This window comes from Haliaeetus albicilla, chromosome 9 (genome assembly GCF_947461875.1).
Source record: "Haliaeetus albicilla chromosome 9, bHalAlb1.1, whole genome shotgun sequence".
Classification (NCBI taxonomy): Eukaryota; Metazoa; Chordata; class Aves; order Accipitriformes; family Accipitridae; genus Haliaeetus; species Haliaeetus albicilla.
The window spans coordinates 4,297,576-4,314,876 of NC_091491.1; the positions used below are offsets into that span (position 1 = coordinate 4,297,576).

General features: G+C 48.0%; 1 protein-coding gene across 3 annotated transcripts in view; it reads right to left on the minus strand.

Annotated features, from left to right (window-relative positions):
* The window catches only part of RPH3AL (rabphilin 3A like (without C2 domains)), a 42,784-nt gene that overhangs the window by 15,070 nt on the left and 10,413 nt on the right, over nt 1-17,301 (minus strand). For all 3 annotated transcript variants that reach the window (XM_069791039.1, XM_069791040.1, XM_069791038.1), the window contains exons 4-6: nt 15,967-16,096; nt 11,797-11,883; nt 2,299-2,473 (exon numbers count right to left, since the gene is read on the minus strand). In XM_069791039.1, the coding sequence (XP_069647140.1) occupies nt 2,299-2,473; nt 11,797-11,883; nt 15,967-16,096 (392 nt within the window). The remainder of the gene's footprint in view (nt 1-2,298; nt 2,474-11,796; nt 11,884-15,966; nt 16,097-17,301) is intronic.

Sequence of the window (17,301 nt, forward strand, 5' to 3'; positions counted from 1 at the left end):
AGCACCTCAGGAGGCAAGCAGTGGGGTTAGACATGACTGGCCAAGATAATGGAAACCCCACCAAGCGCAGCCTGTTGGAGTCAGGCATGTTAAATGCCAGAGCTCGTTCCCGAGAACATCCTGCCAACCAAGCAACAGGGCTTTACTCAGTGCCGAAAGGATGTGTTCAGATGAGGGCGTGCGAGGTGTGAGCTGACAAACGCTATCAGCCGGACGGAGGTAAGGCAGGCTGCCTTGTCAGCCATGGCCTCGTAAAGCTCAGTCCAGGCCCAGTGGCAGATTGACGCTGGCAGTATCACAGCTACATCATCTCCACAGCGGAAGGCAGCTGCCCTGCACGTTGCAGAGGTTTTGCATGACGAACAGCAGAAGTCCCAGCGCTGGCAGGTAAAAAGGGTCAAACAGAGGGGTGAGATGTACAAGTTCCCAGCTTCAGAGATTAATTATAGCCCACAGTGACCATTGAAAGCTGTCCAGAGGACAGGCGGCCTAACAGAGAAAGGCAACAAGGAAAGAAAGTACCAGAAAATAAACCCATAAATTAATATTATCCAACCCATAAAACAGCAGCCAGCCAAAAATCAGGGCACAGGGAGAAAGGCAGCTCACCACCCACATCAAAGCTTACCAAAGGCCACTTTGCTGTCCTCCACCTGCTCCTTCGCTGTTCCTGCCAGTATTTATGGGGAAGCCTTCTCCCAAAACAAAACTCAACTACAAAGCTGAACTAAAAAGCAGCCTAGGTCTGGGCTCAACATCTTTGACTCGTAATGTTTTCTGTATCATGTGAACAGAAAATACCTCATCAATCAGTTCATTTGCTAAGACAACTCCTTCCAAGCGTCTCCTGGAGGGAAGCACAACGATCTAATGTTGATCTAATTTGTCTTTAATTACAAAAGTTACAGTAGGGCTGGGAGTGCTTTCCTAGCTGGGCCCTGAAGAGAAGGCTTGTAAACTCAACTCTCCTGAGCCCTCTTTATTAAAAGGTTATTTCCCCCTGCACTACTGATAAGATTTATCTTGATGTGGAAGAGTGTATGCTGCTGGTACACTTAAGAGGTCTTCTCCAATTGAAGGGATCTAATAGCAAAAGACAGAAGGTGAGAGAGGCCAGACAGTTCTGCTAATCCACAGCAGAAAGAAATGAAGAGAAATCAAAGCAGACTGGCAGCAGCTTTAATTCTGCAGCATCCATCTACTGCTGTGCTAATGACCCTGAGTGCCCAGCTCCTCAATGCTGAGCTGCTGCTTCCCCCCAGATGGCTCTAGACACAGCACTGGAGTGGGCATATGAGCAACGACAGGGTGGGCAGATAGAAGAGAGGGGGGAAAAAAGCCCTACAGGGCAGCGCTGTGAATGGGATCCGACACGGCAGCGATCCAAGATGCCGCTTGTGACACAAAGGTCTACTTCAATCAAGGACTACCTCAAAGAACAGGGACGTGAGTGCTGAAGCTAATAAATATTCAGGCTTGTCAGTGGTCTGGCCCCAGCCCTGCACAGGGCTAAGTTAATCAACAGCTTCTCCAAGACACATTAAAAGAACAACTCAGCCTTGAGCTCTCCATGCTGCAAACCTCAGCCCTCTCCCCAAGGCCTGGGGAAGGAGCTTCACCCTTTGCCAGTCTCACCTGCTCAGGGGGTCAGGCACAAAAGGACACAGCCAGCATCAGCTCACTCCTGCCCACTGACTGTAGAAGCGTATCTCTGCCCACTTGCTCCAGGCCCTACGAAGACCCCAGGGAGATGTTGGCAGTGTAATTTCTAACCCAGCTCAAAGTGACTTGAAGTATCTGTCCAACGGTGCTCTGTAGGGCAGCAGAAGCAAGAAGCAAGCAGCCCCAAGGAGGGAGGGAATGAGACCAGCCTTTTGTCAGCCTTGGCTGCACAACGATGTCCATCAGTGGCACCATCCTATGTAGTTCAGCAGGAGGAGCTCTTTGGGCTGCGACTGCAGACAGGTGCCTGCTTCACGGTTCGTCCCTCCCTTGGCAGTCCCAGCAAAACAGTGGGGGCTGCAAGGAATGGAGGAAAGCAAGGGTGGACTGAAGGACAGGGAGTCCAGGAGGACTGGGGCTAGTCTGGGCCACCAATGTGCACTTAAATAACAGTGAAATCTGAAAAACACACCATAGCATGAAAAACCCAACACTGCCCACATGGGAAACACACCACATCTTGTGCCCCCTCACCTCTAACACAGGCCTCTCCCCTATTAGCTGAATCCTGCTAGCAACAGTAGAAGCCAGTTCCTTCTCCCTACCTGCTTCCTGGGCAAGAAGCAGACAACCAACCTTTTCCCCTGGCCCAGGTGAAGGATCGGCTGGTCCCGACGCTCTCTGCCTCTGGCATGGCTGGCTCACTTTGCCAAGGCTGCGAGTGTAGCTCACTGGATTTGCTGCTGCTCTTCAAAGGCATGATGTACTGGGGCAGCCCTTTGTAGAACCATGCACCAGACCTCTTCCAAACCTGTTAGACAGAGGCACAACACCTTAAGCCTGGTTTTTTTACAGCAAGAGAGCACAGCCAGCACCAAATGAGCTTCCCACCAAGTTCGGCCCAGCCACTCACTCTGAGCGACCTTGACCCCACTCAAACACAGGGGGGGTCAAACCTTCCAGCTCACAGAGCCCAATGGTTCCCCTACACTCTGCAACTACCACAGCATCCCAAATTCCTCCCCACAACTTATCAGCCCAGCTTCACCACGGTCCTTCCACCACTAAAACAATCACAAATTTGAATGAGCAACAGGCACAGACTGAATGAGGAGCAGAGCGTGATAGTGCAAACCACAGAGCTTCTTACATTCTCTGGGTCGAGACTAGATGTTTCTCTGATGCTGTGCTTGAGTCAAACACAGGTTCCCAGGCTTACTACAAGGATATTGGGATGAAGTTTCCTGGCCTGCCCTAAGCAGCAGGCAATTCAGATTCTGCATCTGTTGCTTTCCCATTGGGAATGCACAAAGAAAAGCTTCCTGGAGAGAGCAGGCACATTCCATGGGTGGCAACAGCCCCAAGCACATGCTCTGCTTAGACTAAAGCAAGTCTTGCACTGTCTGGAGTGGCAGCAAGTCCTGACAAGTCTCTCCTCCCAGGCCAAGTCCCTCAGCCTGGGTTGCTTTGCTTCTGACATAGTCAGAGACTGGCAGCAGCTGGGGGATGCAAGTGACAATGCCAGGATAGCAGAAACGCTGCCTTGTGCCGTACTGAACGGCACAACCTTGGCGTTCATTTCACAGAGCAATTCAGGCTAAGCCAGATCATTTAACGAGTGTGCTTGAAAACCCCAGAACAAGAAGAACGACATTCAAATAACCTGAAACTGCAGCAGGAAACAGACTGTGAGCGCTAAACTGTAATATCTCCTGTAAGAACACCCTTTACTCTCCAATTTAGTTTTAGTGCAGCTTATGATGAAGGAGCTCTATTAAGTACATTTAACATAAAGCCTGCCGTGAGCCAGAGGAAGGGAAAAGGATGGCACCTCAGACAAGGAGAAACGGCCTCTAAAAACCTAATTCTTTTGTGCCTTCCAGCAGTCTAATAATGAGCTAATGAGACAGCTGGGGAAAAAATAAGTTAATATAGTAAAAATATCATTTTCTATTTCATGCAGGGGGGTAGAAAACTTGCACTTCTGTTCAGAGTGAAGGAGATCATCAGTGTTTCTACTCCGAGTTCCCAAAGCATTTTGCACATAGTATCACCATGATGGCAATGGGTGCAAATGCAGATATCCCTAATTACAGCAATAGGTTTGCAATATGCATTTAGGGCTTAATCAAAGCAGAGGGCAGTGACAACACCTGGCAGTCATGAGAAGTTCTTCTCATGCAGGCACAAAAAGCGGGACACCACCATCACCATTTCACTGATGGGAGGAGATTGCTCAGCAGGTTGCCCAGTTCCTAGTCCAGAGCCATCAACACAGACAGCTAAAATCTCTGTGTTTGGGATCTTGAAAGCCAAGTGAAGGCAATCTGAATTCAGAGGGGAAGCTGGTACTATGCTTTTTAAAAGAAGAGCACCCAGCAGAAGAAAGCACAGCACTGCTGTGACCCAGCATACGTGTCGGTTACTGTAAGAGCGCAAGAGCAATGTTTGTGTGCTCCACAGCAGGATCTGGAAACCCAGAGGTGAGAGCACCCTGCAATTACACCAACATTTTCCTGCTGGGTAACAGCCCAGTAGGGCAGTGAGTCTGCCACCCAAGCAAAAACCTGGGAAACCAATTCCCCAAAGGAGAGATGACTGCAAGTTCTTCTTCTACAGAGGGGGCCTTGACAGGCAGGACACTCTACCAGCTCCTTCCCCAACATGCAAACAGCCAAAACAGTGATCCAGCCAGTCAAGGTACAAGCTGACACAGCTTCTTCTGTCCCCTCTGCTAGCACGTAGGGACTGCACAGCATTTAGTACAGCTTGTACAACAGCACACACCAGTGCAGCACAGAGACCCTGGAGGAACATGTTCTTCTATCCCTGCAAAATCAAGAAGTGGGAAATGCAACGGATTTTTTAAATCTAGGACAGACGTCTCAACATGGAGCTTAGCCCACTGCAACTCAGCAGGAGCTGCAGGCTGGGCAAGCCCTGGCCTCCCATGTCTCAGGATGGCAGGAGGCCTTGGCAGCAGCTGTACACGCAGGACACAGTGGGCAGAACAGGGACTGCTGCAGCCAGGGAATTTGCATCCCCTCCCACACACCAGGTAGCTGGGGCACATGTAGCTTCCCTGCACAAACTGCCGGGGAAGAAGCAACCCTTTCTTACAGTCGTTCTCTGAACAGACCCTGTAACATCTGTAATTTAATTTGAAGCACTGAAGAGACCTATTATCTTCAGGCGAACTACAATTTAGGCACACCATAAAACCAATCAGACACAGCAAGGATTGCTGTAAGAAAAGGCTGGACACCCCCATGGTTTCTCACTACCCCAAAGCAAGTCCAGTTATAGAAAGTGTTAATGATATAATACACCCAGCTCTGATGTAGTAACACTAGTATAAAATTGATTCTATGCATACATATGCAATTTAAATCGGTGCTTCTAATACAGTCTGGTCTCATTACAGCAGTACTGAAATTGTTTTGAGATCAGCTCTAGAACAGCTGCAGCAAGGTGCTCTCCCCTATATTAATTTACTAGCTCTGCTCCCCCCAGGTTAGCAGTGTGCCCCATCCAAAACGACCACGGTTCATGTTCTGTTCTGCGCATGCACACACAGGTTGGTTTTAGCATCCATACATCAAAACAAATCGATGTTGCTGACTGCTATTGATGGTAGTTTCATTGATTGCGAGAGCGGCCTGACGGCAAAGTTCTTGCTTGATTTTAAATTAATAAATCTATAACAGTGCTTCAAGAATAAAACTCCTCTTTATTAGCAGGAGTTTGTTCTTTCCAAGGAGGAGAGAGTTTTGCTCCTACCAGTCCCAATAGAATGTAAGGTGAAATCCAGCCCCCATGGCAGCCTGAGTTTGGGTGGAGCTGGAATCTCACCAGTGAGAGGGACAGCCAGCCCCTTCCAGTCTCTCGCAACAACCCGATTTTAAGTAACATTGATCATCCCTTGCTCTGAGTGCTTGACAGAGGGGAGTAAAGATCTGTATCTGCATTATCCGAGATCAGGACATGGTGGCCCAGTGTGTGGCTGAGGACAGAGCAGTCACACCACTGTTCACCGGCTGCAGCTGTCCCCAGCCCACTGTGCCCAAACTGCCCCAGCCAAACACAACCAAAATCCACACTAAATATTGACTTCCTTCAGGCTCCTGTCTTTCTGCCTCCCCTGACACCTAAACTACCCTAAAGCAAAGTGGGGGAGGACACGGGGGAGAAGAGCTACTTTAGCAACAGACTCCTTTTTTTATTACTTCAAACCAATTTAACAGCCATGGCCATGACAAGTCCAGACAGCTCAATGCCTTTTATAACCCTGATAATATTCCTATTAAAGTTGCATCAAGCCATCATTACAGCTACAGGATGAGACAGTCAGAAGCAGATGCGTATTTTTATCTAGCACATTTAAGTGCAGCCTGTAAGTGGGACCTAACGGAGAATCACTGGGCACTGGTGAAATGCATGTTACTGCTCAAACTTATCCCTCCTCTTTCTCCTTCTCTGAACATGTAAGTGCCAAAACAAGCTCCTAAACAGAGAGAACATTAGGACTTGCTGATGAGGGGATGGGATCACAGCTGAAGGAATCATAACAAACACTTGCAGCCCCCCAGAGTTCGCTTCAGCAAGCCACAAGTCCCCTAAACAGAGATGCTTAGAAAGGATCTTCGCTGCAAAGCCACATTTTGCTCTACCACCTACTGCTTGCCATGCAGTAGCTGTTCTCATTCTGCAGCCCCCTTCCTTCGCAGCAGTCCGGGCTGGGCTGTGCGAGAGGAAAACAGCTACCTTTAGCTTTCCATGCTGACACCAGCATTATTGGCTCAATCCCCCAGCAGCCAAAAGGCGGAGGAGCAGGTTCTCGTGGGCTACAATGCTTAATGAAGAGAAAGGCACCTGCAAATGCAACCACCCTGGGAGGACTTCGTTGCCATTGCCCTCATGCAGCACATGCCCACACACTCACTTTGTCCCAGCTCTCCACCACGGCTCTGGCAGGCTGCAAACCACTGGCAGGGAGAAAGAGCAAGTGCTCTTCAGCTTCGTTATTTGCATTCATCTGCTTTTCCATAACACAGAGATTTCCAATTACATTATTTACAGCAATCTGTTGTCAACTCCCACATTCAGCACTTGAGGATGAAGAAAATTAAAAGGCAGTGAAATTGCTATTCGGTGCTTTGTTTCCGGAATAGCAAAATCTATCGCACCTCTGACCCCGATGTTTCTCAAGCTGCAATGGCTGCCAGCCTTCGACAGTTTATCATTCCCCTCTCAATCAGGCCTCTTTTTTCCCTGTGGCTCTATTCTAAAGGACACTATTTTGAGTCTAACCACTTGCTACCACCCCCCAAAATAATACAGCAGGCTATTGATGAGTTCTTTGAATTGCAAACAGGTGCACATCACTGATTCAATCCAGAGTCACCCAAAATAAACACTCCCCTCCATCGGTATGGTATTTTGCCAAGAAATCATCATGCCAGGCAGGAATAACCCTGGGCTATGCTGGTTTATAATGTTCAAAATGGTATGAGTGCACATATGAAAAGGGAAGCCCTGGGGGCAAAAGGGGAGGAGACAACTTCGTTCCTCCAGCACAGTAATCTTCTTCCTCTGCATGGTTTATTGTGATAAACCAAGAAATGCAGCCAGCCATGAAAATGCCGTTTAGCAAAGGAGAAGAAATTAAAGGGAAAGTGAAGCAGAGGGGGCAAATTAAAACTTTAACAGGTCCCTGATAGCTGACACATTCTTTCATATCCAATGGGGTTTAAAAAAAGCTATCTCCCCCCACCCTACTTAAACTGTTTTCATTATCGCTACAAATTTGGATGTGTCAATTCAAATGTAAATGTGCATGAACGCTTCCAAGAGGATTTTAATTACGATGATAGCATCGCTAATTATGAATATAAAAAATATATATATAAAGTGGTAATTCAGGAAGGTGCTTTGCAGAACCTGGTGGTATCAGTCAAAACAAGGCTGTGCAGAGAGTTAAACAGCTGGGCAGGGATTTGACAAAACACAGCAGGTCCCCTTTCCCCTTCAGGCCAGGAGGTGACAGGCAGACTTCAGCCACATGCAGCTAATTCAACACGAGCATCGCTGCCCAAGCTGTTATTAAGCTCACGTGCTCTGCCAGAGGCCTGGCAGCAGGCAATCATTCCAGCTGTATACATGCCCACCACAGCTCCTCCCAGGCAGTTTTGTTCCTCTGACAGCCACTGCAATAAGCCTGTTTTTTCTGGAGGACTTGCTCCCTTTCTGCCTTGCACTCTCATTCCCATGGGTGCATCACTGCTTCACTGCCAAGTTAGCAAACAGGCTCACTGCAAACCTGTGGCCAATGTTTGCTGCAATCAGTGATCAGCGTCCCTCATCATGCCACAGGACTTCATACACGTGCAGGAACAGGACTGCCCCAAGGAGGATCAGCCCTCCATACTCAGGCTCCAGAAAGGCAATCCAAGATGCAAAGCCAAGAAAGGCAATGCAGCACATGGAGGAGGGAAGAAGGAAGGGAGATTCTTGCCCTCGAAAGTGAATGTGAGCTTGACTGAATTTGCTTCTACCCTTGCTTGCAAGAACAATAAAACACGATCCACACCTGCTTTAATTCCACTGTGCTCAGAAAACGTTGCCAAGGAGGATGTCCACAGAATCCTGGAAGAACAAAAGGGACTTTTCAATAGATGCTTCTGCAAACAGCTGGGACAAGTGGTACCTCCAACAGGCCAGTTCTGGCCTAAAGCAGATGAAGTCTGTCTTATTTCAGGAAGAAGAGATGCACTTATGATGCAGAGGTGTCTGCTGGTCCTTGGGGATGTTCTCTTTGCCAGTAGGAACATCCAGGCTCTGTCAGGTCCTGGCCATGTTAGAACACAGTACTTTCCTCCCAGTGCCTCTCTGGCAGCTCAGAGACCCTCACTCTGCATTTACACATCATGCTTGGCAGCTCGAGTGCTGCTGAACGCACTGTTTTGCTTCTGGATGATTGGGACACAAGCAGCAGGCAGAATCCATTAATCTCCTCCACTCTCCAGAAATAAGACAGTGTCAGAGCAACTTGTTCGTCATTGCAATGCAGCACAGCCCTCCCAGTGGAGGTTTTCAAGGAAAGAGAAAGCAGCAAAGAACACTTCTGAATGGCTGAGGCTGGGATTCCCAAAGGGATCTATGGGCATCAAGCATTCAACTCCAACTGAAAAATTGATGTAAACAACAGCTTGCTACTTTGGTCTTCATTTTGACCCAGCCATACTGATGATTTAATTGTAACTGAAGCCAGCACAGATTCTGTCCACACAGCAAAAGGGGGAGATGACTACCACATGGCACTAAACTTATGCTAGCCTAAATCAAGCCTATAGAGATAAATAATAACAAGGAAGATGGAAGGGTGAAAACTTCCACATGTATGAACAATGCTGCACACTGTATCTGTTAGCTAGTACATGTGATTGTCCAACCCCCACCACCCTGGCTTGAGATCCTGGTGGACCACAAGACTCACATGCTCACTCAGTGTGTGGCAGACGCTAAAGGGGACAACCTAGGCTCTTGTCCCAGCCACATGACACTTACTAACTCTAGCCAACATCATTTAGTCCATGCATTACCAAATGACCTCCCTCTCTCACTTCAGTGCCTGACAGTCTCTCGCTAACAGAGTTGAGAACTTCATAAATATCATGCCAAAATAGCTTGAGCACTGGTTCAGAAAATTAGATGGCGATCAAAGCGCTGATGCGGAGGGAATCACCTAGCTTGGAAACACCCCATCTCACCTCAGTGCTGAGGGGAGCACTCCAGACCAGCATCAAACACTCACCCACTAGAGCTGGTCAAGTTTAGGGGCCTGACAATTTGGGAGGTGTTGCCAGAGATCCGTGGCCTGGGACAATCCTACTTTAAGCATGTGTTTTGTTGGTATGGGTTAAAGGAGAACCTTGCTCAGTCACACTGTGCATTGAGAAGGGGAGAGAAGAAGGGTGCTATTGACTTGTTACTGCATCACACGACCCAAAGTGCTTCGGTGCATTTCTGAAGCTCCCTGCCTGGATACCAGGAAATAAAATCGGGCTGATACCTACTTGCCATGCACGGAATTCAGAGGTTAGACAGAAATGAGAATATCTGATCCCAAAGAGCAGGCATCCATCTGCACTCATTGATAGCAAATATAACCTTCAGCAAAGAGCATGGCCAAATGGGTTTGGTCCAGAGCAGATGGCAATACAAGATATATCCAGATCACGGAAACAGACGGCAACAAGGAACTGGTTGTGAACACAAGCCCTTAAAAAGAAACTTGGTAATTTAGTGCATGCCCTGTAATATCATGACACCCGAACCAGCTTCAGGGACTGCACTAGTACCAGCTATCAGCCTGAGGCCTAAGAACCTCATCCTCTTCCTCACACAGACTCTTAAGGAAGACCTGATCAAAGCCACCTTCCAGGCATTTATTCTGATATTGTCTCAGCTTCCTTACCCTGGCTGACATGCTTCAAGGCTTCTGCTAATTCTCAATGCTTCCCTACTTTCCCCCAAAATAAAAGTAGAGCAAGTGGGAAGACGGAGGGGATATATGACTTGATGCCTGGCTGCGTGTCCACGCTGTGACCCTTCCAACCTTCTCCTGTCAAGGCACCAGCACCCCCACAAACAAGAAAGGAGACAGACCTGAACTGACCTTAAAAAAGGATCAAAAAATAAAGATGAAGCTTAGGGTTGGGAGGTAAGATGAGGCTATTTTTTAGTTTAAGAAGGAAAGTTCCATCCATTTTTGTTAGGGAAGCACTTTGGCTGTATCTCAGGTTTCACAGAGAGAATGAGCTCTGAAGGTTACTGTACCCTCACACACTGGCCACACGTAAGGCTTACTGGACAGGTTAGTATTCTTCTTTGTCCAGTGACCACAGCTCCTCATTATTTTTATAAGAAATAGGAAAAAACCCCAATTGTACACTGTGAGATAAGAAAAAAAAATACAGAAAGAACAGAATCAAAGAAATAAAGTCAATTTTAGTCCCATAACCATCTCCCTGCAGAACACAGAAAGTCTTTTGACCTGCCTCACTCTCCGTTTTGGGACCTCCATCTGGTATTCAAAACATCTGGGTGATTCAGTTTATCAAATTATTAGCAATATCCAGGGAGCTGGAATGCTCTCTGCCTGCCCTACCCACACCCACAATGCTGCTCAAAAGTGAAAGACCAGCAGCATCCATGTACCCCTCATCTTACCTGAACACAAACTTTGCAAGTGCTCCCACACAAACCAACCCCTCCTATGTAAAACCTAAGCAATGTTAAGTTTCCACAACTAGTCTAAAAAAAATTTCAGCATCTCAAACACCTGCACAAATGCTCTCACTACACTTCAAAAATTGATTTAGCAGAGCATCCAGGTTTCACAGTTGGTTGCAGTGGTCAGAAATAGCTGCACTGGATTGATGTTCAAGGACCACAAGCAAAAGCCCAAAATAAATTGATGGGAACAAATGAAAATCCTTCTGTAATCACAGAACAAATTCACTGACTTCACTTCACTGTAGAGCAGTGAGCCCTGATGTTGGTGGATGCTGGCTGGCAGACAAGAATTGAGGTAGGCCATTACTTTTTGCAGTGTAAAGTCAAGGATGAAGGATATAAAAATTTAGAGACCTGCATTAGGATTCTCACACACTGGCAAGTTATGGGAATTTGCAGGCAGGGAGGAAAACAGACTTAAAAGCTGCAATCGTAGTTATTTTTAGAGGGACAAATACTGCAGCTATACTCTAGATCTCTCCAGCTGTATTAAAGAACCAGTGTTAGCCAAGTTTATTTGCCACAGAGCTAGGAGGGAAAGAGCACAGCAGCAGAAGGTAACAGTCTCTTTATGACCATAGCTACAAAAATTCCACAAAGGCATACAGGCTGCAGGGGCTCGTGTGGTTTTTTCCCCTCCACCTCCTCATAAACCAAAGTTGTCACCATTGTGTGTATTCACTGAGCCTGCCTGGCCTCCAGCCAAAGCTCCCAGACTCCATCCCAAGCTCCCCTCCAAGTGCCCAAGCACGAGGAAGAGCCCACACACACTCAGCACAGACTTGGGGCAGGTAGGTGCATGCTGCTGAGCCCCATCTCTCCACAGCTGTATTTTACCTCTCTCTGTTCACTGCAGATCTTGCACAACCAAAGAGGACGTTTCTGGGCTCCAAAGGTTTCTATTCCGCACTTGGTGCACACTTTCTGAAACAAGGAGAGAGAAAAAAAGGGGAAAAAAAGGTGGCATTAGCAACTCCCCACAGTCATATAGCCCTTTGGAGAGAGAAAGTCGAGAAGCATCTGTCCCAACAGTGCTGTTTTGCTTTCCTTAAAAACCTAAACAGGGCACAATTTTCTAACTTATCCTGGAGAACCACCGATTGCAGGAAGCTGCTTCAGGTCCATATGGACATGAGACAAAGGCAAATCTACAGCATGGTCCTTGACTCCAGGGAGAGAAGAGAACCGGACAGGGCAAATCAAACCCCATGACCAATAGGCATATTTCCAGAGCGGTTTGTTAAATTCCTCTAAATCCTAAAACCCAATCACTGTGGCATGGAAAGCAGCTGAAACCAACTACAAAACAAGCACAAGTTTGTGCATGACTGGAAATTCTCCCCTCACATAGGCAGTCTGATATGCCACAGCTTCCCCTCCATTGCAGCACGCACTCAGCAGTTATTGATTTGTGGCTGCTTAGGAAGCGGGCACAACCATGCCTACGTGCACATTTCCTGAGCAGAATGTTTGATAGAGCCACACGGCCTCTATTGCTGCACAAGGGAACTTTCATGTCTCCGCTGGCATTACAAGCCATTTACAACCTGAATCACCTAATATTATATAATGAAGCTGATGTGTATCAGGCTTGGCTTACAGCTTGAATGAGAAATTGGATGAATTCTTTGATCCTCACAGAGCGAAAGCCATTCACAAGAGGGCCCTGGAGAGCAAAACCTTGCTTAGAAAGACATGTGAATTTAATCTTCCCAGCTAAGGTTTTATATATCCCCCTAACCAGGCTGCTCCTCCTCTGAGCCAGAAGGTCTGTGTCCAGGGACGAAAGTCTCAGTGGCTTACTTAGCCCTCAGTGCCCACACCTGGAGGAGGAGAGTGGCAGAACGACGGTACCTGAGGCAATGGCTTCATTGCATGAATAAATGCACCCAGCTATTTTCATCAGTGTAGTCCAGAGGCAGGTCTGTCCCTGACTCATGCTGCACAGAAAGCAGGAGGCAGCACCCACAGAGGTTGGTGCTCCTCTCCATCTCTCTGTTGCTGTCCTCACCCTCATCCTCCCAGAGAAATAAGAAACAACCTATTGGGTCTGGTGCATCAATACTCAACATGGTGCTACCCAAGCCAAGGGGGACTGCAGATGCAATTAGCAGACACCACCTGAATTACCCCAAATTCTCCCTCCCTCAAACCAATATCTGAGGGAGCAACTCAGTCTTAAATACCCTCAAAGATCCCAATCCCCACACGTATAGCAGATTCAAACACTCCCTCTAGTGGAAGTTTCCAAGCTATTTTATTCCTAGCCATAAATTTTGAAAGTTCCAATACAAAACAGGGCTTTCCTCCTCCCCTTCTCTGCAGACTAGCTGGAAAATTGAGCATCACTCACAACCCCTCAGAAGAAGACATAAAAATCAAGGACATTAGACGCTGCCCTATTCTTCATTAAATACAGGATAAAGCACCTTCTTCTACTTATACTTCACCTTTTATATATGATACTGATACCCTCTGCATGGTTAATGACACATTATGCTTTGTCTAACTACTGCTATTGTTAACACATCTCCATTTGCATACATCTTTGTCTTGCCATAATGCATTTATTTCTAAGATAATAAAAACTAATATTAAAAACATTCTTCATAAAACAGAAAGTGGCACTCAGAAAATCCATCAGGCTACAAGAAATATAGAACCTCGATTCAGCAGAAGGGACTTGCTGAAGGTAAGTTCTTTGCTACGTTTCAGATACATCATTACAACAATTCCTGTTATTGAATTAAACAGGCTGCAATGAGATGGTAACAGAGCAACGCTAGCAAGAAAAAATATGAACTTTAAAAATGCATAATTCCCCGACAAGTCATCGCTTATTGCATACAGGACTGCACGAGTGATGGATATCCTTGGACGAGAGGGAACAAGCTTAAAGTAACAGTCCACTCTGTGTACTCTGCCGAAGGGTTGACTGTTCCCTGAGTTCACTCCACAACATTAAAAAGCAATAAGGGGAGAAGACCAGGGCACCCAGCCAGCATTGCCCTGAGCTTGCACACAGCTGAAAAGTGCAGCCAAGCTGAAAGCAGCTGCAAAATGCACACTGGAAAAGTAGGGTCTCACCTTAAATCAACTTGGATATGAATGCGCCTGAACTGCCCAACAGACTCCAGACAAAAAGGGAATAACCATAAAAAAAAAAAAAAAACAGCCCCTCTCTGGGGTTTTCTGGTCACAGCCCTCCTGGACCCTCAGGCTCACAGAGCCTCGCTAGCTGGGGGGTTACTACCTGCAACTGCAAATGGACAGGGCAGGGAAGTGTCTGAATCAGCTTTTGCCTCCTCACTAGCATACAGGGGTCACAGGAAGGAGGTTAGAAAGCACTGTGGCAATGTGACCTAGCTGGCTTTGGACAAGGTAAGAGCAGAATCGCCAAGGGAAGAAGGCAAGAATACAGCATATCCTGTTATTCCGCGTGCTTGAAATGCAGGAAACAGCTAGCCATCTCCTGTCTGCCACCCAGACCTTTACTCTCCACAGGCGCATGTGCACAGAGCCCAAGCTCCTCTCCAAGAGAGCTGCCCTGTAGCTCCCATTCAAACCAGACCTTTCACTTCCCAGTACCTCACTGCTGCTTCCTTCCCCACCCCTTCCTAAAAAGCTACTTCCTCCTTGGCTTAGGACCCAGGCGTTCAAAGATTTGCATTTACTTTCCCAGTTGCTGCCTTACAAGCAATCTTCTGTATAACCCCTGCCTCAGTCAAGCTACTTCTGCAAATTGGATCCAGTGGAGAAACTCACTCAACAGCAACGGCAGCACAGCTCACAGCAGCTCCCTGCCTAGCAAGCACATATGGAGGGATGCTGGGACCTCGGTTCTGACTGCAAGGGGCACCCACCTCCCTTCCCGCTCTTCTCTTACAAGAGCTCTAAGCCCAGCAGCGCTGCAGCCAACCGTGGACCAGTGCAGACCCAGCCCGGCAGCCTGCTCTGCATGAGAACTGCATCTCACAAACTCCAGCAGTGCCAGCACTAAAGGTTCTCCATCGTGGCCTGCATGGCTGCTTAACCACAGAGGTGCCAACAGGCACCACTCCACAGTAAAAGAGCAGGTTTTACTCAGTGCTGTCCTGTGGGCTCCACGGGACATCTCCTCAGTGACAGGGTGGGTGATAGCGGCAAGTGTCTCCTTGGCTCTGGTACCCACCAGGGACAGAGTCAGCACAGGCTGCTCTGTTCCACCCTACTACCAGCAAGTCAGAAACACTCCTGCACCCAGCAGGTACCCTCACCTCTCCCCAGGCAACATGCTGAGGCAAAGTCACTTACTGAGGTATCTCCCCAGGGAAAGATGGGCTTCAAGTGCAGGAAAAACAGCCTCCCAGCAGAGGGAGGATAAGGTGGTTGCCTTGGAGATCATCATCTCCACAGCAATACAGGTTAACCCCTTGGCTGCAGAGTCTAGGCAAGCAACAATCATCTCCCAGGGCGCTGGCAGAACAGCAGTCTCCCTGAAAACTGATGCTGCCTTTCAAACAGCACCCGTGCAGTCTCCTGCCAACAACATACATAAACACAGGCAGTCATTGATGCACAGTCTAATTTATGTATCAAAGTTGGAAACCTTACACTGATTTGGAACTTGAAGATGGACTTGAGTCCTCTGAAGACAGGTGTTACTGGAAGGCCTAAGGGCAGACCTTGCAGTAAATAACAGTAAAGCACACAGACTCTTTTATGAATTGCCTCTGATGGCCATACATTTCTGCCCCTTCTCCCACTCTGTAAACCCAGAGTAGGAGACGCATAGAGGGCTGATGCACTCCATCTCAGCACTAAGTGCAGTTTAGGCACTTCGGGATCCTGAGGAATACGATAACCACGGTGCAAGAGAAAACCTGATGGTCTGACAGCACCAACCTAGACAAGTGGGGCTAAGGTAAGTTAACTCCGCAGAGCTATCTAGCTTCCAAGAGGCCTGGTAGCCTTTCCTAGACAGATCTGCTACCAGCAACAGGCAGGAACCTGTGTGACCAAACCCACCTTTTTGCAATCCTGACAAAAGACTGACGTGCTCCCCAGCAGCCCGAGCAGTTCACCGCAGAGCAGACACTGCGAGAGGCCATTCCCCATCGCATTCTTTCTCATGTTCTCCAGCCGCTCCACCAGGCGCCTGCAGGCGAAGAGGCAGAGCAGAGGTCACAGCACTCACCTTGGAAATTGAAGCACATGGTACTGAGGCATGCCAAAAACCTGCAGACGTGTGCTCCAGACTAAGCCTACCTTTGCTTCTTCCGTGCAGTTTTGGGCCCCTTGCTGGGACCATATGTACTTTCACTTCAGTCTCTGCACTCAGTGTTTCCTATTAGCTGGCTCTTGGTCTTCAGGGGATACAAACCTAAGTCCATCTACTGATGCTCACCAAGCCCAGAATAATCAAAACTGCAAATACCACTGAGAGGCCTGACTCAGCTAGTGGGTGCAGGGCAGACAGCTCACAAGAGGGGCTTGATCCTACACCCTTCAGGAGCTCAATGTCACTGGGGCCACACAGCCTCAGCACAATGAGTTCCTGCCTGTAGAGTAGGAAAAGCCTTTAGCGCTCGGATCAGGGCAAGTCAAACAGCACCAGGAAAGGGCAGAGAAGTTAGACCTGCCAAACCCTGCTCCATTTTTACATATACTCCCTGAAAGCAGCACTGCAGGCACATGACTTGCCCACACCCCATTAGAAGCAGGAATGCGAGACTGAAGCCGTCAGACCAAAATGAGCCCAGCTGCAGCACAGGAATGCCAGTAACTGCTCCCCGCTTCGTTCGACAGCCCGCTTGGAAGACAGGAAGCACATATGTATGCACAATGTCTGTAGCAGCAGGACTACAAAAGGGAATGAAGGCAGGATAAGCAATTAGGATGCAGGATGTGGACAGCATGCAGAGCAAGGTTGCTGTCATGAGATCACTGCCTGGCAATCCTCAGGCATCCATTTGTAGATGGGGAAGATAACAGCCAGGTCATTTATCAGAGGCAGCGACCAGCTGCAGCCATGCGTGTGCATGCGGCTCAGGGATGAAGCGCAATCTTGCTACCCATGCAACCCCATTCTCATTAGCGCTAATGTCCCATCAACCAAGTCCCGTACTGAGAGGAGGCAAGGTCTGTTTGAAAGAGGTACTGCCTATGGTGATGAGGTCAGACAGCACAGCCAGGCTGAGCCATCATTAGTGGATTTATGATCCTTGACTTCAGCACAAGAGAACTCCCAGGAGTTAACAAAGGCATTTCAGAGAATGTTTCAGCACGGGAACAGCAAGACTATCGCTTTCTGCAGCTACACCAACAACTGCACAGGAACGATAAGCCCCTCGGGGTTGCTGG